The sequence below is a fragment of the Zonotrichia albicollis genome, chromosome 3 (assembly GCF_047830755.1).
Source record: "Zonotrichia albicollis isolate bZonAlb1 chromosome 3, bZonAlb1.hap1, whole genome shotgun sequence".
Classification (NCBI taxonomy): domain Eukaryota; kingdom Metazoa; phylum Chordata; class Aves; order Passeriformes; family Passerellidae; genus Zonotrichia; species Zonotrichia albicollis.
In genome coordinates this window covers 89,578,435-89,600,947 of record NC_133821.1, presented here as the reverse complement: position 1 = coordinate 89,600,947, position 22,513 = coordinate 89,578,435, and the positions used below count along the sequence as shown (strand labels likewise).

General features: G+C 35.1%; 1 protein-coding gene across 4 annotated transcripts in view; it reads right to left on the bottom strand.

Annotated features, from left to right (window-relative positions):
* The window catches only part of ROCK2 (Rho associated coiled-coil containing protein kinase 2), a 93,993-nt gene that overhangs the window by 6,147 nt on the left and 65,333 nt on the right, over window positions 1-22,513 (bottom strand). For 2 of the 4 annotated variants that reach the window (XM_074538099.1, XM_074538101.1), the window contains exons 6-30: window positions 21,887-22,031; window positions 19,398-19,536; window positions 17,628-17,719; window positions 16,666-16,825; window positions 16,013-16,076; window positions 14,566-14,631; window positions 14,187-14,266; window positions 13,742-13,790; window positions 12,880-13,015; window positions 12,660-12,751; window positions 12,162-12,408; window positions 11,727-11,833; window positions 10,918-11,077; window positions 10,087-10,247; window positions 9,506-9,690; window positions 8,282-8,351; window positions 6,855-6,958; window positions 6,552-6,738; window positions 6,124-6,217; window positions 5,915-6,009; window positions 5,071-5,250; window positions 4,685-4,853; window positions 4,126-4,302; window positions 1,670-1,740; window positions 646-734 (exon numbers count right to left, since the gene is read on the bottom strand). In XM_074538099.1, the coding sequence (XP_074394200.1) occupies window positions 646-734; window positions 1,670-1,740; window positions 4,126-4,302; window positions 4,685-4,853; window positions 5,071-5,250; window positions 5,915-6,009; window positions 6,124-6,217; window positions 6,552-6,738; window positions 6,855-6,958; window positions 8,282-8,351; window positions 9,506-9,690; window positions 10,087-10,247; window positions 10,918-11,077; window positions 11,727-11,833; window positions 12,162-12,408; window positions 12,660-12,751; window positions 12,880-13,015; window positions 13,742-13,790; window positions 14,187-14,266; window positions 14,566-14,631; window positions 16,013-16,076; window positions 16,666-16,825; window positions 17,628-17,719; window positions 19,398-19,536; window positions 21,887-22,031 (3,119 nt within the window). The remainder of the gene's footprint in view (window positions 1-645; window positions 735-1,669; window positions 1,741-4,125; window positions 4,303-4,684; window positions 4,854-5,070; window positions 5,251-5,914; window positions 6,010-6,123; window positions 6,218-6,551; window positions 6,739-6,854; window positions 6,959-8,281; window positions 8,352-9,505; window positions 9,691-10,086; window positions 10,248-10,917; window positions 11,078-11,726; window positions 11,834-12,161; window positions 12,409-12,659; window positions 12,752-12,879; window positions 13,016-13,741; window positions 13,791-14,186; window positions 14,267-14,565; window positions 14,632-16,012; window positions 16,077-16,665; window positions 16,826-17,627; window positions 17,720-19,397; window positions 19,537-21,886; window positions 22,032-22,513) is intronic. The other 2 variants (XM_074538102.1, XM_074538100.1) reach the window with 2 other exon arrangements.

Below are 22,513 nucleotides of genomic sequence, written 5' to 3'. Positions count from 1 at the left end.
ACCACATTAAGGCTTAGAACCATTAAAGATTTGTCAAGTTTGTATAGATTTCTAATCACTTGGTAAAGCCCTGTCTTTCAACCCTGCACACAAACTCCCAAAAACTCTAAATAAAAAGAAGTCACAAGCATTCAGCTACATTTGTGGAAGCACTGAGAAACCATCATTATGTGACTTTAATGGCTGCTGGCACCTTTCTAACACAATCCTTTCCCCATGCTCTGAATAACCACATTCTGCATTTATTAAGAAAATAAATTAACTGTATAACCCCCCTGTAAGGCCATGTTGAAGGAGAAAATACACGAACACTGAAAATGTTATCTTCTCTGCTACAGTTTTCATTACATGCCCTGCTCCCAAGTGTGTGTGAGGCAGGTCTAGCTGAGCCAGTGGGTGCACTTCAAGTTGCACCAGGGCTCAGTGCAGCTCTCTGGATCACTCTGAGCCCCACACTGCTCCTCCTGCACCAGTGCCTACAGCAAACCCCACTCTGCACCACAGTGGGTCCAGCTCTACAGTTCAGATTAAAAAAGCCACGTCCCATGTGATGTGCTCCCAGACTCAAAAAGCCTTTTGGTCACAGATCTTTCCAACAGAGTTCACTACAGATCAGAAGAAGGAAACACACATGGCAATACTTACTCTATATCCAATACCATATGGGGATTAGATTGCTCTTTATCTTGTTCACTGTCATAGAACAGGATCTTCTTGCTGCTTACAATGACATACTGTTAGGAGACAAAAGGATAAAACATGTTTTAATTCAGCTCACCACAGATGTCAAATATGTCACAACAATTATCTAGCACATATGTTGTAGCAATATTTTTCTACAATTTGATTAAATGGTACCTAAGTGGACAGTGGTAGTACTAAGTCCATGCCAAGGAATTCATTGCATAACAAACAAAATCCTGATTACCTGATAAATCAAGTTATATTACCAAATTAACTGATTTTTAAACACATTTAAATATCTATGAAGAAACAAAATGAAGGTCAGGAAGAAAGTAGGATATAAGCTTTTCCTTTCTATTTTATTGATTTAATTTTCACTTGGACTGGTATAGAGTAACTGTCCTCCTGCCTATTTCATGTGTTCAGGTCACAGCTAATAGGGATCATATTTTACAAGATTACTGTTATACTTACCAGAATGTTAAGCAATGTTCACTAAAAAGCTAATTACCTGAAAGATGTCCTACTTCCAGTATTTTGCCTAGAATTAACTGTATGGCAGCAGTAAGGAAATATGTATGTTACATTTTGGACAAAGATTCATCAAAGAGGTTACTGAGAAATGAAGGCTGCACAAAGAGGACGAGTAGGTTTTAGTCTTTATCTCCTAAATAAAGAAATTGTCAAGACCACCTTGTTTCCAGACTCTGCCTAAATCCAGCTGTGTAATACTGATGGGAATGCTCATGGCATGTAAAAACATCTGAAGATCATGAATGACTGCTCTCACCTCTGGCTATACACAGAGGTGTCAAATTATTGCAATTGTCTTAAGCTGCTCCTCTCAGATGTAACGATATCAGTTAGCACATTTTATACATTTAAGTAAGGAGAGAAAACATAGAAAACTGAAGAGTTGAAAATCTACAGTAAGTTTAAAGTTGAACCTATGCATGAAATAAAATAATAAATCTAGTTTTCTTACCTTTTTAACCCATCCAAATTTCTTAGTGTTATTTCTAACAGGCATTGATAGCCAGCCTTCCAATCTTGATTCTGAAAAAGAGATATGTTTTAAAGAACAGACAAAAAAAATTGAGACTACTGTGCATTTTAGAAGTTATTGAACATCAATAATAAAGCAAGAGAGCAAACATGAGAAGATGAACTATTTAACAGTATGAGATCTTGCCAAGTTTGTCATGGTAAATGTTCAGGAATACATTAAATAATGAACCACTGAATACAGCCAATAACCAGCAATGCAATAACAAAGAAGTAGTAGGAGGAAGGAAAAGAACAAACTTGCAATTATAGCACACACATTCCCTTTAGTAATTTTTTCATGTCTTAAAAGCCTTATGTCCACTACCTTTTACAACAGCAGCTAAAGATATTAGTACAGACCACACAACATCCAATCCAAGACCAAAAAAAGGCAAATTACCACCACAAATAACCTATATACCCCATATGGGGGAAATGTCAGTTTAGTATTCTAATTTATACTTTTTGATCTCTAAATTTTTCTTTTCTCTAATTCTGGCTGTATCTCCTAGGCTCTCTGATCCAAAATGAGTAATTTTTGGCTAACTTTTAGGCCTTGCCTGAATTCAACTGCCCTTTCACACACTTGCAGTATTTTATATTACACTGGCACATTTGTCAGATTTGATTTATCAAGAATATTGAGAGCTCAGCTGTTGTTTGACACACACATTTCAGCAGTCACCAAAAGCTCAACAGGATCACACTTTCCCAGTGCTTGGTAATACACAGGATCACATACCCTTCCACCCTATTTTTGTAGCTGCACGTAACACAAGTGTTTCTTCTCCCTACGTTTTATTAAGAGGAACTACTTAATTGCAATAATATTTTTCTACTGAGTTTCCTACCCTAGCAGATAACCTCTACTACTGCTGAGGAACCTCCAAGTCAAAAACAGTGAAGTGTTAAGCATTAACAAAGACAAAACCATGGAACCAGTAGAAACATACTCCAAAATAACAAAAACTATTTTTCTTCTTATTAGAGGGCATTTGCATGTTCCTGCCCATGTTTAACACAGTCTAACAAATAATTACTAGATATTCGTAGAATTCTTTTTGTGTTAGAGAGACTTAAAGCAAGATACACAGATACACACTGTCTTCAATGTTTATTGCTCTACAAGCAATGCTGTTGAGGACCTATTTTAATAAACATATCAAGTACATGAAACAGTTCTGTAACATTTGTTTTGCCTCATACCTGCCACCTTATATTGTTCCTTTCATCTACACTTCATAGAAAGTGTAATGAGCATAAGGTTGATACAAAAAATAGTCTACCCCATATCCAGGGAGCAGAAGTAGAGCAAAAAAAATTCCATATTTCTTGTATTTCCTCAAATATGATTTTCTTATTTTTCTCTGTAACTTGTAATACAGATTAAATTAGACAAAATGGACAGCTTCTCATTATAGTTGTTCAATTCTGGTGTCCATTCAATACTAACAGATCAGAAAAAGGGCAGAATATTCCAAACTTCTCAAAATACATGCTAATAAACACTAGGACACTATCCTACCTCAAATATTTTGTAATTATGTCAGCAAAAAATCTCAGCTAAGATTTTTACTTTAGAACAAAGCAAATCCATGCACATACCACAACAGCAGTTAACAAGGAAAAAATACATATGTATGTAAGTTTTCTTTCATTTTAGAAGCTTCAAAGCAAAAACCAGAGAATGAGGAAAATAGAGGAAATAGAGGAAATTCTTTACTGTAGTTTGATGAAGTAATGTCAAAATACCAAAAGAGGTCCTACCACCTTGAGTGGAAAGGTATTCACACTATAAAGGAATCTCATGTGAAATAGAGAAATTTGAATGCAATAAAAAAACCCACCTCTAACATTAACACTAAACAAAAGCTTTGTTAAAAGGATGTATGTATAGTCACATAAAATGAATATAGAATTAACAAAACAGAGCCTTATCACTCATAATATACTTTTAAGACAAAACAATGTAATATTCAGGACAATGAAATTCTACAAGAAAATCATAGATGTGAGCTGTTAGATATTTCCACACTTCACTTAAACACAAAGATTTGACCTTTTGGTGTTCAGTACCTTAGGGTCATACAGAGAGCTGCAGATACTGTGTAGAGCTATCTTGAAAACAAGCCATAAGGCTAATTTATTCAGTGACTCAATAAAAATGGTGGGTTTGTAACTGTCAGCAAGCATTTGCAAACATTTAGAGAAAACAGGCGAGTTATTTGTTCATGCAAACTTTCTCATGTCTTTGGTGGCAATGTTTACTGCTGCTGCAGCGTGTTATCTGCCAGATTTGGTTTATGAGTCTTTCATTATGTATTAATAGTGTTAGTTCTGAAGCAAAAAAATAACACAATAAGAACAAAACCAAACAGTTCTCAGGGGTGTCACCTGTGCTATCAACTTCTGTAGGGCTGTGGGAACAAGACAAAGGCTCTTCCTCTGAGTCAGAATCGGAATCAAGAAGCATGCGAGAACTGGAAGGCTTAGTGGCAATACTGACAGAGGTAGAAGAGTGCTGATAGGTAAAGGACATGGATTCCATAGTGTGGGATTGAGTGATATGGACTAAACATAAAGCATAAAGGAGGAAAAGTAGAAAAGAAGTCAAAATAGAATCTCTAAGAGAGTATTAGTTTTACATTTTATCACATACACACAATAATTGCAAAGTAACCACCAAAATAAAGTGAAAAAAAAATTAGTTCTAATGGAGCACAACATAATTTTAAAAAAAATTCTTTAAATAAATATAAGGTGAAGTATTACAACAGACAGATTTAGTTAGCAGGTGAGCAAGTGATCACTGTCAAAGGATTGGTAAGATAGTAGAAATAGATGAAGATGAGAATCACAGAATCTTCAGACCATCAATTTAATACTCCGGTATCTATGGAAAAACACTGGTATGAACCTAGTTAATGCAGAAATATTAACAAAATTAACATACCAGGGAATCCATCATCTGCCTCAGCCTCTCCAGGCCCACTGCCTATGCTACTGTTGTCCAGCCCAATGTGCAGTGACTGCAGCTGGGAGCGAAGCTGTTCAATGTCACTGTCTTTGCTGTCCAGAGTCATCTGCAGCTCAATCCGTATCTGACTCTCTTCTGCTATTTGCTGCAGGGATAAATTGCAACATTTCCTATTATCACAATATTTGGTTACTCAGAGAAAATTATGCAGAATTTGTAGCCAATCTCAATATACATTCTGTGTATTTCTTCTGGTTGGGGAAATTCAAAAATAGAGACTGGATATACTACCTTAAAGTCTGTATCAATAGTAAGACTTTACAGAAAATACTCCAATGTTTACATTTACAAAAGGATCTTACTGCCTGCATTTCATTTATTTCCTTCTGATATTTGATCATCATCTGGGTTAACTTTTCTCGTTCAGACTTCAGTTCCATATGCAGCTTCCTATTTTCCTTTTCCTTCCGCCGTACATCAGTGTCAGCTCCACGTTTGACTGGACCCTTGCGATTCATGATTTCAGCCAATTTATTCACAGCCTTCCCATGGGAAAGAAAAAAGTGACAAAAGCCACACTAATAAATACATAGAGTTAAGTTGTGAAGAAATAAAGTCTTCCCTCCATCTATAACCAAGCACTTCTAACTATAGATTAAGATCTCTGCAATCCAGTATTACAAGCTTGCTTTAATTCAATGTATTACACAAAATATAAAAGAAGGTAATGATGCCCTTTTTACTTGAAGCAAGCATTAGCTGTGTGAGCACTTTCACTCATTTAAAGAATCCCTTCCATTTTCACTACATAGACTCAAAATATGTCTTTGTATTAAAATGCCACTTGTTCTAAAAAACAATTTAGATTAAAATCAGAAATGTCCTTCTTTATAGAACTTGTAGAGATTTATAAATCAAGATTGAAACCAGTAACATATCAAATCATTTGAAGGAAATGAAGGCTTCTGCTGGTGGAATACATCTGGATTAGAAGTTCCTCTATTATGAGTCATAAGGATTCAGTTTCACTACACTGAAAGTCCACTTAGAAGAAGGGGGAAAAACCCCAACATATTTTCTTTCAGAGCAAAAACAAATAAAGCAATACTGGCATATATATCAACAGTTTATAAAGGAAAGTATTCTATTAAAAATTATTTGATTCATGAACATTGTGTATACATGCATTTAAATATATTTGCTCACCTGGGTTTTTAATGTTCTTTCATTCAACAACTGTTTCTCAAATTGTGCTTTAATATTTCCTACATTTGCTTCTTCTTCTTTTAGCTTTGTAATTTCTGTAGCAAGATAATTAAAAGAAAATCATGAAAACTCATGACAAATGCATATAGTACTATTAAAGAACAAATCTAGTTTCAATTTAAATCCCATTTGGTTCAGAGATTACGTACGTTCTTGTGCTTCCTTCAGTTTATTGTTTAGTTCTTCTTTCTCATTAGCAAGGTTAGCCACATCACTAGTTAGTGTCCTATTTGCTTCCTCCAACTAAGAAAAAAACAAAGGACATGTGAACATGTAACAAATCTCATTTGGCAAACAAAGCAGCATTACAAGACAGAAAATGCTGCAGAGTGAGACCAGGATAAGGAAAAGAGGACTTGCTGTAAGAGGGGTAGGGGCACAAAAGAAAGAATGGTCAGAGAAATGCATGGAAGAAACACAGTAAGAGATTATTGAATTTCAATCATAAGAAAGAAATATTTTCCAAAGATTAGGTATACTTGTATATCTCTAAATCTGCTAAAGAGCAATGGATAACTCAAACTGCAAATAAAGCTCATGTACAATGTCTACCAAAATTACAGATCATGTAACTCACTGAGGCTATGGTGGCATCTTTCTCAGTAAGTTCCTGTTTATGCCTCGCCATCATCTCTTTAATCTCCAGCTCTTTCATAATCTTCTCTTTTTCCAAATCAGAGTACTGTTCTTCAGCAATGGAACGGGCAAGTTGTTCTGAATCTGCTTTTGTCAAAGTAATCTCTAGCTGAGCAGCCAAGGAATCTCTGCAAATTATTGATATATACTTTTAACTTTAAAACGGGTAGGTTAGGAAGGAAAGAAAACAACAAAAAGCCATCCTGATCCTTTATGTACTAGCAGTCCAACTAGCAAAACCTACCTCTCATCCTGTAACTCTTGTATCTTCTGCTGCATTTCTTTACAAATTTTGGTCTTTTCCTCACATTCTTCTTTAAGTTCTCGAACTTGTGTCTTATAAAGAGTCTAGAATTTAAAGTTGGAAAGAAAATGATGTGATTTCTATACTCTTGAAGGTCCGCAAAATTTATACAAGTTGACATGGTATGCAGTTCCTTAATCACACTAATTAGAGTATAATTGTGCAATGCCTTCTTGAAACTTATCTAAATATCATCATCATTCACCAATGTGCTTCGGTTATTTTACTTTGTTGTTTTTCCTTTTTTAATTTATATATTTGTGAATGGGTAGATGTATGATTTACATTTTCTTTGTTTCTATACATACTTCTAAAGATACTCTAAATGTGAAAATCACTATTTTGTACGAAATCAGAAGTATCAGAAGCAGAGAAAATAATTAATTTATTTTTCTCTACTATTTTAAATCTTTATCTCATGTAATTAGGCATGTGGAGTTTAGATTCTAATCATACAAATCCATAAAACCAATATGACAGTTAAAGAACAAAAAGAAATACAGGAATAAGGGAAAACCAATTAGAAAATAATTTGAAATTCAAAAATTTCACACAATCAATATAAATTTAGAACTCTGAAGAAAATGAAAGAAACATTAAATTGCTCTGTCCACTCAAATGACTGACTACAGGTCAAGTAACAGATTCTAAGTGTACTTACTGCAGGGATTTCAAGACAGATAGTCTCTCTGGCCCATCTACAGCAGTCAACTGACCTCAATTCTCCCTTTCTTTCCTTTAACATTTGTAACATTTTAATCTATAAAACTTTAGGCAGGCCTCCTCCTCACTCACCTAAATCCACAAGGAAATCTTAATTTTCCATTAATATTGAAAGAAGCCTTTTGGCATCTCATGCAGTGACTGGCTATGCACTGTTAATAAAAATTGACCTCCACATGCCAGTGATGATGTTTTAGGTCTGCTACATATTTATTCTGGTGCACCTTGCCACAATAAATGAAAAACTCCCAACAGATCACTACCAAGTTTGGTCGTAATGCAAAATTTCCTTCTGAGCTGTAGATGCACATGTATTGTCACATCACATGAGAATACAACTCTTCTCTATCATACAGCATGGAAAAGGCTTAAAACATGCACAAGATGATTCACATTGTGGAAAAACGAGCTGCTTCACTCCTCCCTCTGAACTCCCCTACAAAGCTGCGACATTTCTCAACATAAGCTCTTTTGTGCTGCTCAGTGATCAAGATCAAGGCAGCAGACAACACTGGAGACAGGCACAAGAAAAACAAGTAGCTTTGGGTTAGAGATGTGAAATGTCTGATAGCTGAGGGGGAAGAAGAAAAGCTAACATACTCAGTAAACAGATTAATATTAAAAAAAAGCAGCATAAAACATACTGAGAAATATTGCTCGGCTTCGAGCTGGTCTTGAAGCTCTTTCATTTGTCCATCTGCATCTTGACGTTCCCTAGAAAGGAAGAACATGCTTTAGAGATATGAAGATATTCCAAAGCAGCAAACAGAAAAGACATCAATCACACTCTTGAGATCTCCAGCAATTTTTTGATCTAAGTATCATCAGCTATTAAACCTGAAGCTTCCTCTGGGTACCAGCTCTCTTTTTCACTTGTACAGCTGAGAATACTGCACTAATAACAAGTCAGTTTAATGCTAACACACTAACTACAACAGTGTCACAAAGTTTAACTGGTAAGAGACACTGATGAAGTAAACAGCCATCAACAGAATCTTATTTCCATGTAAAATGTCACTGATCTGACTGGTTGGTTTAGGTCTCTTGTTTGCTAGAGCACAGTGTGTGAACATCTGTATTCCTTGACACGCATATTTTCTTGAATTCATCTGTTATTTAAACAAGTCAGTTCCATAACAACAGAAATGTAGCAGAAAAGATTTCTGCCAGTGTTTCACATTATGGCCACCTTCTACATGACTAACTGCATCTTGCTGACAGAAAGGCAAAGAGCACAGGGAGACAAAACATGCAAAGTCATAAAGGAGCTAGGATTGAGATTCATCTGATACACGAGGTAATCTGATCTTTTCATCCACAAGATATTTTTTTATGTAAAAAAAAAAATTCTTTCTTTCCTTACTTCCTATCAGGTGCAAATACTACTTGTAAAACCTTGAAGAACTCCTGATTGAAGGCCCAACAGATGTGTTATCTGTAGTACTAGACATTTCCAATGGTTATGCTTCATAGCTCTGTAGCAGTATTCATTTCCAACTTTGATAAACTCTCCTAGACTAATAATTCCAGTAAATTTCCTGTTCACTGAAGTCCTACATCATTAAAAAAAAGTACCTAGACTATCAGTTAAATGGTTCCCTGAAATTTTCAGACTCATATTTAAGCTGTGTTTTCTAAGATTTTCAGGATAACAAACATCTTTTAATACAAACCTATACATCGCTGAATCACTAGGGCAAGTCACATTTAGAGTCACTGTAAATCATTTTAAAGAACAATGAGGTTTTGCACTGTAGCATAGCATACTCTTTGCAGCAATTTTTAAAAATAAATTTTGCTCCTAGCTTTTGTTCCAAAAATATTCCAAATCAGTAACATGACTAAAACATATAGAGCAGCTTGCATACTTGCGGAGTTCATTGTTTTGTTTTTCCAGACTTAATTTGATTTCCTGAAGGTGGTTATTCTCCTGTTTTAACTGCTTCTCCGACATCCTCAAGGTGTTGACCTGCTGTGTTTGCATCTTGAGGTCATTTTGAGTGAGACAGCGCTTCTGTGTTTCTTGCTCTATTTTTAATGTCAAGTTTTTTACCTGAAAAAGAAGCAGAAACCTGTGAATTTTACAGATCTACAAAGGAAAACAACATTTAAACAGTCTCTAATTGACTTGCTTTACATCTCTTGGTAAATCAAAGCTGCTTCCTGAATAAAAGCATTAGCACACATTAAATTACCTAGTTTTTCCATGTCAATCTCACAGCATTTACCACTATAGAGGACAAACCTTTTAACATGAATAATGCTGAAATATATCAGAAAATGACACCACATTCCATGAAGTAGACTTTTCAAAGTTTCAAAGGCAGAGAAGGAAAACTTTGTGGCCATTTTCATTCACAAATATTCCTAAATACAGCTATAACAGGAAAAATAATAGGACATTGAAACCAAGGTTTGGCTCAAGACTCTTTTTGCCAGTGCTCCTTACATCTTCACTCAGTATATCCTTTTGCCGAAGGAGCTCATTTATCTTCTGCTGTGACTGTTTGAGATCACAGTCCAACATGGAGCGCTGCTTCTCAGCTTCCAACAGCCGGTTTTCTACCTTCTGCTTTAAAGCTCTCTCTTCCAAAAGTTTCTTTTCCATTTCTGTGAAGTAAAAGTGACATCAGTGAAGTGTAAACAGCAGATTTTGGAGGTCAAAGGGAGGAGGATGTCTACCATGTACTAACAATAAGCTACATGTTTTTCCTTTTAAAACTGAAGAGAAAGACTACTTAGAAGTGATTAATTAAAATTTTCACAGTAAATACACGCCCAGAGGATGCTTTTTCAAGCATTTCTGACAGAGCTATTTCCTACTTTTGAGCTTGTAGATAACTTCCAGTTTATTTGCAACACCTCTGAGATGAACAAAACGGGTGGAATTTTAAAAATAAAATATTTAAATCTACTGTGCTCTGACTGTGATAATATAAAATCAAAGAGCTGAAGCTGTTTGGGAACCTGATATGCCAAGTGACTCAGTCATTATTACTGAATCATTCTTGCTTCTTTTGAAGATCTGCATGATCAAATTTTTTGTGAATGCTCTGCAATTGGAAGGACAGGATCTGTAGGTAGCTTTTTAATTAGCTGCAATAAACACAAGCCATTTAATTCAAAAGTAAAAGCTATCTTCTGGATTTTTTTGGCAATTATCCCTTCCTTCAGGATATTTCAGTTGTCATGAGATGCACCAGAATATGCACAGTGAAAGATTATATTATCTACTTTGTACAATTCACACCTAAGTCCAACTGTGATGTCAAATACATACCTTTCATGGCTTCAGATTTTGCTTCCTCTATAGACTCATAGATCTTATTTTTGTCTGCTAATCGCGCTTTTGTGGCTTTATGTTCAGCCTCTTCTTGTTCAAGGTTCTGCTGCATAACTTTAAATTTATATGTCATATCTATTTCCATGTTGCTCTTTTCCTGGTAAAGAAAAAATAACATTGAAATAAAACATTAAATACACCAGGTTAGTGGCAGAATTTTGAACAGTAACATGCTGCTTGGAAGAATGCTTGGAGTAGAAGAGAGGAGCTCATGCTAAGGAACTGAGAACTCATTTCCATAAATGTTTTTTTCTGAATGCCAAAGTGCTCTAAAAATATACAATGACATCCCCAGTTGCAAACAATTACAGAATTACTGCCTTAACAACCAACATTCTGTACTAACAGCAGCTCAAAGATTAAGTTTATTGAAGAAATTTTTCAAGCGCTTTGCTTCAGTAACAAATTTGTTTAAAAATAGTATTAGCAGTGGCTCTTTTATTTTTGGCAATAACGAGAGTTTAAAAAAACCTCACACATGAAATGAGATGCAGCTACTGTACTGTTAAGGTACACACCACAGTACATAATTAAGTACTTAAGTACTTTAGGAGTAAAATGTACCATGATTATATGGGAAATTGTCTCTTTTCCCCCACTTCTAAAATTGAAAAAAAAAAAAAAAAAGCTGAAAACAAGTCTTGTTCTTTTGGCTAGGTATAGATGCAATGACTCAAATAACAGAAGTACAATTTCAAAAATTCTGAAAGAATGTAACCCCAATGTTAATTTAGCAATGCTGTTACCTTTTCTAAATCTGTGAGCTTTTCCTGCAATTGTCTTTTCTCCATTTCCAGTTTGGCTAATGCACTCTTTCCATTTTTCACTTCTTCTTCAAGGCTAGATATTCGACCTTAAAATTACCAAAGTATTAATGAGGCTGTGGCCAGTGTGTGAAAACAAGACTGTATTTCTGTATTTTATCTATTTAGAGACAACATTTAAAAAAATATAACAGCTTCTGATTCTGACTATTAAGAATGTCTCCTTTTGGGGTGATTCTAAAGGTTTTCAATAATGTTTTATAGGTGTCATTTACACATTTTTTCTTACATGCTATTCACATTATGTAACATTTTATAAAACAGCACACTTACCTAGTCACATCTGAAACTCAAATAACACCACCCACACCAGAAACAAGAAGCAATCTTAACTTCAGAAAAAATTTGCAGAAATACCTTGTAAATCACTAATAATCTCTGATCCATGACTTCTATCTCTCCTTTCTGATTCTAGAGCTGATTGAAGATTGAGATACTCCTTCTCCAGTTTGAGTTTTGCATTCTCTAGCAGGCAGTTCTTATCTTGTAGTTCTCTATTATTAATTTCCAGCTGTTGGATTTGCTTTGTGCTTTCTGTCTGGTTCTTCCTTAACCTGGCTGCAGTATCAGACTCTGACCGCAGCAAAGAATTGGCTTCATCCAACTAAGATTGATAAAAAAATACTTCAGAAACAATTAAAATACAAAGCCCACTACCTCTGCTACAGAATACTAGGTTTTATGGAATAAAGAAGTAAGGAGTATATTTTAAGATTACTTTTGAACACCAAAACCTAACAAGAAAGAACAGCTTTTAAAACCCAATTGCACATTTCAAATTCCTCCACTGTTATCAAAATCTGTACTTCAAGCAGAGATTATTTTAAAATATATATATATATAAAGCTGACATACCTGTCTTTGTAGTTGATTGATTTTTTCATTGGATATTTGAGAGTTCTGATTCCTCTTTTTTAAATCTTCAAGTTGGTCTTTCAAACTGTTAACTGCAACAAAAACAATTCAACATTGTTAATCGCTGTCATGAAAACACTTCAATTGTAACTATAATTTATTTATTTTAAGTATTAAAAACCCACATCAAAATGGAACCTTCAAGCATGGTTCAACATACCCTCATTTTCCAAATTGCGTTTCTTATCTGCTTCATGTTCTGCTTTCCTCTGGTATTCTGTGTTCTTATGCTGAAGAAGAGCCTTCTCTCTCTCTAACTGCCTGACTGCAGACTCTACATTCTTCCTTGAAGTTATCTGGATATATTTAAAAAAACACACCACTAATTACACACACAGGAGCGGTATTCTTTTACGACAAAAGACCCAGCTCATGCACTCAGTTTAGTCTGTAATGGAGGAAGCCAGTCCACCTGCCTGCTGCAAATCCTACGGATCAGAACACGTGGTGAAATCCAGCCTGGGATGTCTATGGCCAGGAGCTTTGCAATTTAAATACTGTTTGATCATCTGAATTTGACAAACCTGGTAGACCTGCCTAAGCAGTCACTCTGGGAGCAGAGAAACATACATATAAAGGTAAGGTCTTGACATGCACCTGCATGTGCCATACTTTAAGTTGTGCACAGCCACATCCAAATTTGCAGAAGCAGTAAAGTGCAAAGCTGGGTAAGAAATAGGGTCCTTTTACTAACACAAAAAATCTAAAGCATGGTTTTCTTCCTCTGTAAACATTACTCTCACACCTTCAGTTTTTAAAATCGGTATTGTGTCATGCTGTCTGCCAACTTAAAAATATGGTAAAAATCTAGTTCTAGAAAGAAACGTGCAGTTCCAGTACAGAAATCATAATGAAAATATTGTAGCAGTGACAACAATTTCATGCTTGTGAACACCAAGAAATCAGCTGGTGTTATTTGCTATAAAATATACAGCTACTCAAAAGCAATTTGCTGTTATTGAAGGGAAAAATCCACACACAAATGATTATGTTTAATTCCAGTAAGAAATCTATGGCCTTACCTCTTCATCGAGCTCTTTCGCTATCTTCTCTAAACGAACACTTGTAGACCTGAACAAATTTGAAAAATAATTTTAAACTCTGCTGATAATACAGAAATTAGAATGTCTGGATGTGTTTCACTAATTTTATGTAAGGTGCTTTTGTCTCATAATTTTTATGCAAGATATTCTATTTTAAGCAAAACCATGAAACCTCAAGGACTGGTGAAATCACTAAACAGTGAGATTCTTATAGGGAGCTAAAGCAAAAAAAACTCAACAAACCCCCCAAAAAACCACCCCAGCAGTCACAGGAGTAGCAAGAATTAAGCCAGCAACTTACAGTGAGGTCTGCTTGCAGGGTTGGGAATCCCCAAAGTGGATTAAAATGCTTTTAAGCATTCAAAAACAAAAGGTCCAATGAAACATCTTTATAAACATACCAAACACGTTGAAATATTCTCACCTGTACTTCTGTTCTAGTTCATCTTTGGCTTGTAATTCATTACTGAGCTGTTCTTCTAGCTTGCTTAGTTTATTCTGAAACTGTGTAAAATGTCAAAAAAGCATGGCCCATGTATAAAAATACTTTCACAGAAAACAAATGCAATTCAATTAAATAAAAAATAAGGGAAAGTGAGGAAAATTAATTCAATCTTCCAGTATATTATTTTAAAACCATCACTAGAAAGTTACATCTTTACAAGGTATTAATTCCAATAATTTTGAATATATGGATTTATAGCAACAAAATTTGCTGCATACTGAATTGAATTGAACCACCACAGAATTATGTGCCACAGATTGTGAGTCATTAAATTTATATGGGCAAAAAACATTGTTACCCGCCCTTTGTTGTGCTCTGTAGCCAGAGACTTTCCACTGGAGCAGTTGTTTTTGGATAGCATTTTCTAAATGAAATGAAAAAATAAAAAAGGGGTGTACATGACCAAATTAGACAATATTAGATAATATAGCTAAACATGTTCAATGACCTCACATACAGAAGAATTTCTTAGTCTCATACCTTGGAAGCTAATGAACACTTTGGAAATGCTTTGGTTTGCTTACTAAAATATTTTTGAGAAATAATTGATAGTCCAGTACCCAAATATTAATGAAATAAATTATAAATAATAAATTTTGGATTAATCTCATGATTTCAGGCTTTCAAATGCATTTCTTTTCCTCCCTTCCTCCTCTTCCTCTACCCCCCAAACAAAAAATGTAAAAACACGGTTTTCCAAAACCGTGTTACAATAGAAGATTTCCACAACAGGAACATTGAAAAGGACATCAAAACCGGAGATTTGTTGCTTGAGAAAATACAAATAACATAAGTTTTCAGAAGTGAAATGCAAAGTTTTACCATCTGCATTTACAAATACAACATAAAGCAAACATCATGAATGTTACCATATGTATTTTAAACAGCAGTACCATTTCTATTTAAAAGGTGAAGTCTAAAACTATTCATCTATTCATCAATGACAGGAAGGAAATGGAGTCTCATAAACTTGTGCATTTAAATTTATCTGATCAATACATAATGCATTTCCTTTATGTATTTTTTAAACTTTGAAAAGGAATTGTAAGTTTTAAGAAATGTTAACAACATACTATCTACATTTGAATAATACAAATGTTTAAGTAACATAATGAAGTAAGTATATGAAAATACCATTGCTTTTCCTGTCATGCAAATTTAAATTCATTTGTCAATCTTCAAAAGCTGGATAAACAACTCCATATGCTCCAACTGGAGTATGATTTAAACATTCCTTTATCCCTGCAGGTGACAATTTATTTTTTCAAACTCTGAATAAATCAGTCATGAATCATTAATGCAAGTGTGGGACCTTCACAAGAGTAATGCTGTCTGTAGGAAACAGAGCCTCATACATTGGCTTTCCAAACAAATTCTGGATGCAAAAAGAATTTGAGAAAAATCTGTATTCATTTATCTTTATACTACAGTACCTTAACACTTGATTACAACTGTTTCAAAATACAACTGGTTTACTGCTAACAATTTGGTGAACAAACATTAAAGATACTTCACATCCACATAAAATTATGAAGGAATTTTTTTATTCCTTTCATAATTCAGATACTGTACTTACCTCTTTGCTGTCCTGTAAATAGAAAATATCATTTTTATTGAGGATCATTACAAGACAAAGAGCTCTCCACTAAACTGTTTCAACACTTATTTTAGACTTTGTCTTTTCTTAACAGACTTAACAAAATTAGTTAATCATCCTATTAATACTAAGGAAAAAAGGCACTAACCTCATTTTTACTAGATTGCACAGATTCGTTTTCTCTGCAAGACTGAGAGGAGTCACTTAGCAACCTGTCAAAAACAAAAACAAATCCCTCCAGCTCTTACTCAAGTTTTCAACAACTCTGGCAACCTTGCCATTTTAATCAATTCTCTCAAATCTCAATTTGTCCTATGCTGCTCTCAGAAAAAAGCTTGTTTCATTTTGATGTTAGTGCATCTTTCTGATTTGAATTTTCCTTAACAGAGTGTTTCCAAAACTACAGCAGCTTGAAATTTTTCAATTAATACAATTATTTCTTGATTATTCAAGATGAATTCTAGGAAGTTATTATGCTGTGTAAGCTTTCTTCTAAAATAACTAATCAAAAGCAATTTTAGAAAAAAATTACCAATCTATCTGAATTTTAACCCTAATTGATTTTTTAAGATATTGCATAATTTTGTGCATATAAAAATACACTGTTTAATCACAGTTGTTGAAATAACTGAAAGAGTAACAAATTATTTTACTCAAACTTTGCATTTTGTATCTTCACAACTGGACATAAATTAATACAATGCAAGGAATAAATTATGTATTTAGAGTGAAAAAAAAAATAGAATATAGGAAGAAATGTGCAGGTATGTTTTTAAAAATGCATAATTAAGTATCACATACAAATTGTCTCTGTAATAGGTAAATCCTATGAAAGGCAGCTGGTTTCCCACGAAGGCTTTGGGGATTGGAAAGGTCTCCACGTCTCCCTTGTCGTCCTCAATGTCATCAAAATTACTGCTATCTATATCACTGCTAAGCTCAGGAACAACAGGAGCAGCAGCTATAAAAAGGGGAAAAAAGATGCATTTCACTTCAAGACTCAGTCACTTGCTATTTACAGCTATCTCTCTAGTGTTAAAAGACTGTATTATAAGTTGTCCTTAAATAACTTGGAGTTAAATATGTATTAACCAGACAGCAGATCTAGAAATGTTACTATGAACAATTTTTTCTAGAGCAATCTATTTTTGCATTCGTTGCCTAATGCATAGACCATCTATTATGCAAGATATATTTGCTCAGGTAATCACACTTGAGAATATAACTCTAAATACAATAATAATTTTTAAACTTCTTAGTAAATATATAACTTTAGAAGTTATGACAAGCTTTTGAGAACTGACATTCTTTGCTTTTTTACCTAAAGCTATCAGGTTCTCAATACTTTACATGAAAAGCAGTAAAACTGACAAGACCACTGTCAAACTACTGTCTTAACTACCAGAAGATTAAAAGAAAGATGAAAGAAAACAAAAAAAATCCCCAAAGAACAAAAAACCTGAGAAACAGAACCTAACATGCATTCCTTTTAGTTAAAATTCTGAACCCTTCAATTCCATTGTTTAAAATTGAAATTTCTACATTAAAAACATGATAAAGGTGAGATAATTCCAGTAGGAAATATGCATATTTACTAACCCTTCCTCATATAGGGTTTCATAATACAAGTGATAAATATAAATGTTTGAGCAAGATTCTTGATAGATAGTAATTACTTTGTTTATACAACCGGAAGGTTTTTTTTTTCATTTCCACTATTGTAAATACTGAATAAAATAGAGCTTTTAACCTGATTTACTTACTCTCTCGAATGTTGTCCCAGTTCCACTGATCACTTCTGAAGAAAGGGTGATGCTTTATTTCTTCAACCCCATTTCTCCCAAGTCGCACATCCCTGAACAGCAATTAATCCAGAGTCACATTAAGCTGCTTTTGTTGGGTTTTTTTTAATTCTCACTTGTTCATAAGCAGCAATGAAACTTTCAGTAAAGATTGTCTGTGGTAACCACACTAATGGTCAAACAAAACCAAAATTTAAAAACCACCAACCACTAATCTGTAGTTTCTTATATAAAATTTACTGATTCTTAGCATGCACTCTCCCCGTGACTGCTAAAATGTCCAGAATCTGGAGTCTGCCACGTGGGGAGTAAAGCAAGAAAGCGAACACTGAGGCAAAAACTAAGAAAAAACTAAAAACACAAACAAAATCTCAACACCCTTGGGGGAAATAAAACTGCAGAACTTTCGTGTCTGCCAAACCACATGACAGACCATAAGACGCAAGTGAAGGAAGGTCTGACTTGCTGCACAGAACAGTTATTCAAAGCTGGACTCAAATAAATATTCTAAGAATTCCATCCTCTGCCCCACAACTAACCCTGACATGTCTCTTGCTGATATTTGCCGCGAAGTAAATCTCAAGTGCAACAAGAAACTTTTAGTTTGAACAGAGGAGTCTGTCTTGAAACTACGTACAAGAACAGGACATAAAAACAATGCATGGAAAAGAAGCCATAAATCACAGGGTCAATGTTTAGTCCTCCTTTAAGTGCTTCAGCAGTGATCACGCAGCATCTGTTTCAAATAAATTGCTCGAGCCCTGTGTTAAATATAAACAGGAAGAGGGACACACGTAGTAGAAGTCCACCTTACTGCATTTACACTAATAAATTCTAATCATATTTTCTCTCTACCCTTCAGTTACTAAAGGTGAAAAATGCTGTTAAATAAAGCACATCCTTCCTGACCAGCCACATGCTTGCTCACTAGAGCAAACAATCTCTCTGAATGCAAAATCCATTATAAGGCACTTTGTTTTCCTAATTCCTCCTTCTGTAGCGGCCGGATGCCCTGCTCCAGCCAAGTTCAGGTGATCACAGGAAAGCATAAGAAGGCATCATCAATCCACAGTTAATTGTGGACCTACACTGTTGTTCTTTTAAATCAGTGAAATTGAAGATTATCTCTGCTTTCTGAAAGTAAACAAAATGTAAGTGTTCAGATCAAGAACAAGCTTACACAGCTTAATTTCAATAAGTGGCTGAGTTCCATCAAGGGAAATGTCTAGGATTTTTTTTTGTAGACAAAACAATAACCTCGCAGGTTTGTTAGCTATATTTAATGCAACATTAGATATGTTATGTATACCTATGTATATTAGCTATAATTAATGCAACAAAGCAAATGAAAAAAAAAAATCAGTAAATACATGCTTACTTTCAGAAAAGTATTTCCTTCCACTTTTTTTAAGTAACACCCACATAGACATTGAGCAAAACAATTTTGTCCCTGCCTTGAAGGTTACTAATTACTTTCAATCTTACAAGTTTGTTACTGCAATTGGAAGGATTTGTCCAGCACCAACTGTGTTGTTAACAAGAGCTGTCAGAATCGCTCAAAGAAATAAAATACAATACCTGGAAAAAACACCTCAAGAAAAGAAAAACTAGAGAACAGGAGGTTTGGCAGAAGAGATTTGTACAGAGATCAGGAGACGTATGAGAAGGAATTAATTTTTACAATGTACCCTCCAAAATAAAAAACAGTGCCAGAATGGTATGTGCACTTACCTATCAGTTAAAAAGGCACAGATAAGGTTCTTTGCATGCTTAGAGATTTCCACATCATCAGGGAAATGCAATGAGTTCTTGTGATCCATAATTTTACTATATGTTCCTACTAGTGAGTCTGCATAAAAAGGAGTATCACCTGCAAATAAAACAGTAAACTGGCTGTGATTTTACATCATGTTTAAGTTATGTGAGTTGAATAAGACAGAAGAAATAATGAAAAGTCTACAAGCAGTTTACCTAGCTGTCTTCTATTAAGAAAAAGAAAAAAATTGGACATGCAGTGTACAAATAATGTATACTACTAAAAATATTCCTTCCCTAAAATGTCTGTATTAGAAACTACACCATTTTTTATCCTGTCTATCCCTACCTAAATTTTGCCCAGTGAATTACATCTTTTGTTCTGCCTTAAAGCTCTAGGTATATTTTCTAATTTACATAATGTCCGACACCCATATGAATCAACCCTTAACATTCCAAGGGTAAAATGGACCAAAACTCATTAAAGACTTGCTCATGCACATTTGTTGGAAGGAATTCACCAAAACTCTCTGAGGACCATTTCAGAGGCACACAGGTCTATCCTCCCCAAGGCATGTCAGGTCTAAGCAGGAGCCTTCCCAGTGTGTCACCACACTGTTAAACCTGCAATAATAAATCTTGCTGACTGACAAATTACATCAGTTTGAATGCCCATATTAACATGGCAGGTGGCTTTTAAAATAACAGACTTTTCTCACCCAGAGGTTTCCAGCCTAGGCTGTAGCTAAAGATATTTGCAAAGAAAGGTAAAACAGGGGCAAGTGAAAAGAATAGGCTGTGATAGAGGCAACTGACAGTCAGATTAACTAGCAACATTCTTAACATACAAATGGTTTGGGTCTGTAATCAAGAAGCTGCAACTTTCACAGGAATCCTTTCTCCCAACTAATCCATAGGTTTAATAGAGAAGGTGAACAAGCAGTCCCATGAGCTAGGCTCTTTCCTCAGTTCTGGTGTGCTGCATGCAGGCAGGAATCAGCCGGCATCTCAGGCTGCAGCCTTCCAACACGAACTGAGCATCTCAAAAGCCATGAACATGAAAAAATGTACAAACCACTGCACAACAGCCACTCTGCTTTTGAATGAATAATCCTAACTTTTGTCTCTTTCTGTCATTTTATAGAAAAATAAGGAAGTAGTACACACCAGCTTGAAATTAACTTCTGGACTTTTAGTAAATTTATTAGGTTGCCATACCAGTGCAGGTGGGAATCACTGATATTTGCTGCTGCCTCCCTCTTTCCCAACCTTCCTCTTCTGTCTTGGAAACACCTTTGATTTTGGCAATACTTCAAAACTACCTTAAGTCTGAACTAAAGTTAGGATTCATCCTGTGAGCAACATTTTATGGTTTAGTTAAGCACACAATAAAATTTTCATTTTCATAATAAAATTACCATTTTCATTAGTTCTGCGGCTTTATCAAAACCAAAATAACAAAACAGTTTCTGTGCTTTCTTTGAAGTGCAAGGTTTCAGAAGACCATAGCCAGAATCTGGTACATAAGCACAGATAAAAATAGATACTTTCTACCAGTATGTGGGGAATATGGAGAAATTAAGTAATATATTCCTCCTAGATACAAGGTGGGAAAAAATGAGGCTCTGAAATGCTGAGAAAACATTCTGGACAGCTATGGCCAATATTTTAAGAACTGAATAATTTAATTTACAGCTAAAATTGTTCATGACAGACTATTAACTATAAACCACACATTCTTAAAGTCAACATGCTGTAATTCTGAAAGAGTTGGAAATAGTAATAGCATCATATGTTAAAGTGTATTTCCTCTCTCAGTATACCAGAAACATCAAATCTGCAATATTCCTAGAAAATGCTGATTTTTAATAATTGTATGCTCAATTCCATCCTTCCAAAATCAGCATTTTGCTACCAGACTATCATTGTGATCCTCACTATAATTTAAGATGCAGATGACTCATCTCCTGAACCGATTATATTCTATGTTCGTTGCCATAGCAGTCCAGTGTATTTTATTAGAAAAACCTGACTCAAGCACAGAAGAAAGAATTGAGCCATACTTCCACACTTTGACCTAACATAAGACACTGATGTGCTATGAAAAAGGAGGAGAAAAGAAAATAACAGGCCTGCCCTTGCCATTCCTCTCATCTCCTGTGTCCCTGCAAACTCAATCCTGCCTGAGGTGGGCACAAATGTGGTGAGGTAGCTGACCCCACTTAAAACCATTCTAAGAATTAGTTTTAAGCTGAACTGAGTCAGGGAACTAATCACTGAACAAGCATTCAAACAGCTGCCACAGCACCAGAGTGACAGAGAGCAAAGAGACCAGCAATGACCACAGCATCAGCAACAAGTCAGAAGCTGTCCCTGAGGTACGAGCAGCCTCCATGCACTAAAATGCAGCTAAAGGCACAGGGAAGACTTAGTGCTTCTCATTAGCAGAAGAAATCACTACTTACCAACTAACATCTCAAAAAGGAAAACCCCTACAGACCACCAGTCACATTCCCGTCCATAGTAGCCATCACCCCCCTGCGACTTCAGCACTTCGGGCGAGATGTAGTCAGGCGTCCCCACGGCTGTGTCGCAGCGCACCATCCCTGTCTGGGACAGACACAACACACACAGCTCAGCGCAAGGGCCTTCTGAGCACCTCTCTCACCAGCTCCTCTCTTAGCAGCACAGAAAACCATCCAAAATATGCCCTAAAATACTTGGTTTGAGGAGTGTGTTTTAACGACTAACTATAATTCAAGAAGCAATATGGATTGAAATGACATATCTTGGTAATGTGCTTACCCCTGCCTACTCTGTAATGATTTCTCTTGACTTCATCTTCTCAAAATTCACCAATTTTATTCTTTTTACCATTGGTTTCAATATGAAGGTACACAGTGTATCAGACTGCTCCTTTTCTCATTGAATTCAGGGACAAATTTTAGAATAATTTTGACAAGTTATGAATTCTAGGCCCTACAAAGCAGATACATAAAAATTTAGTCTAATTCAGCCAATAAATCAAATTATAGGTAAATTTTTGTATGTGCTTTTTTTTTGTTTATATATAGTAAGAAGAATAAAAGGAG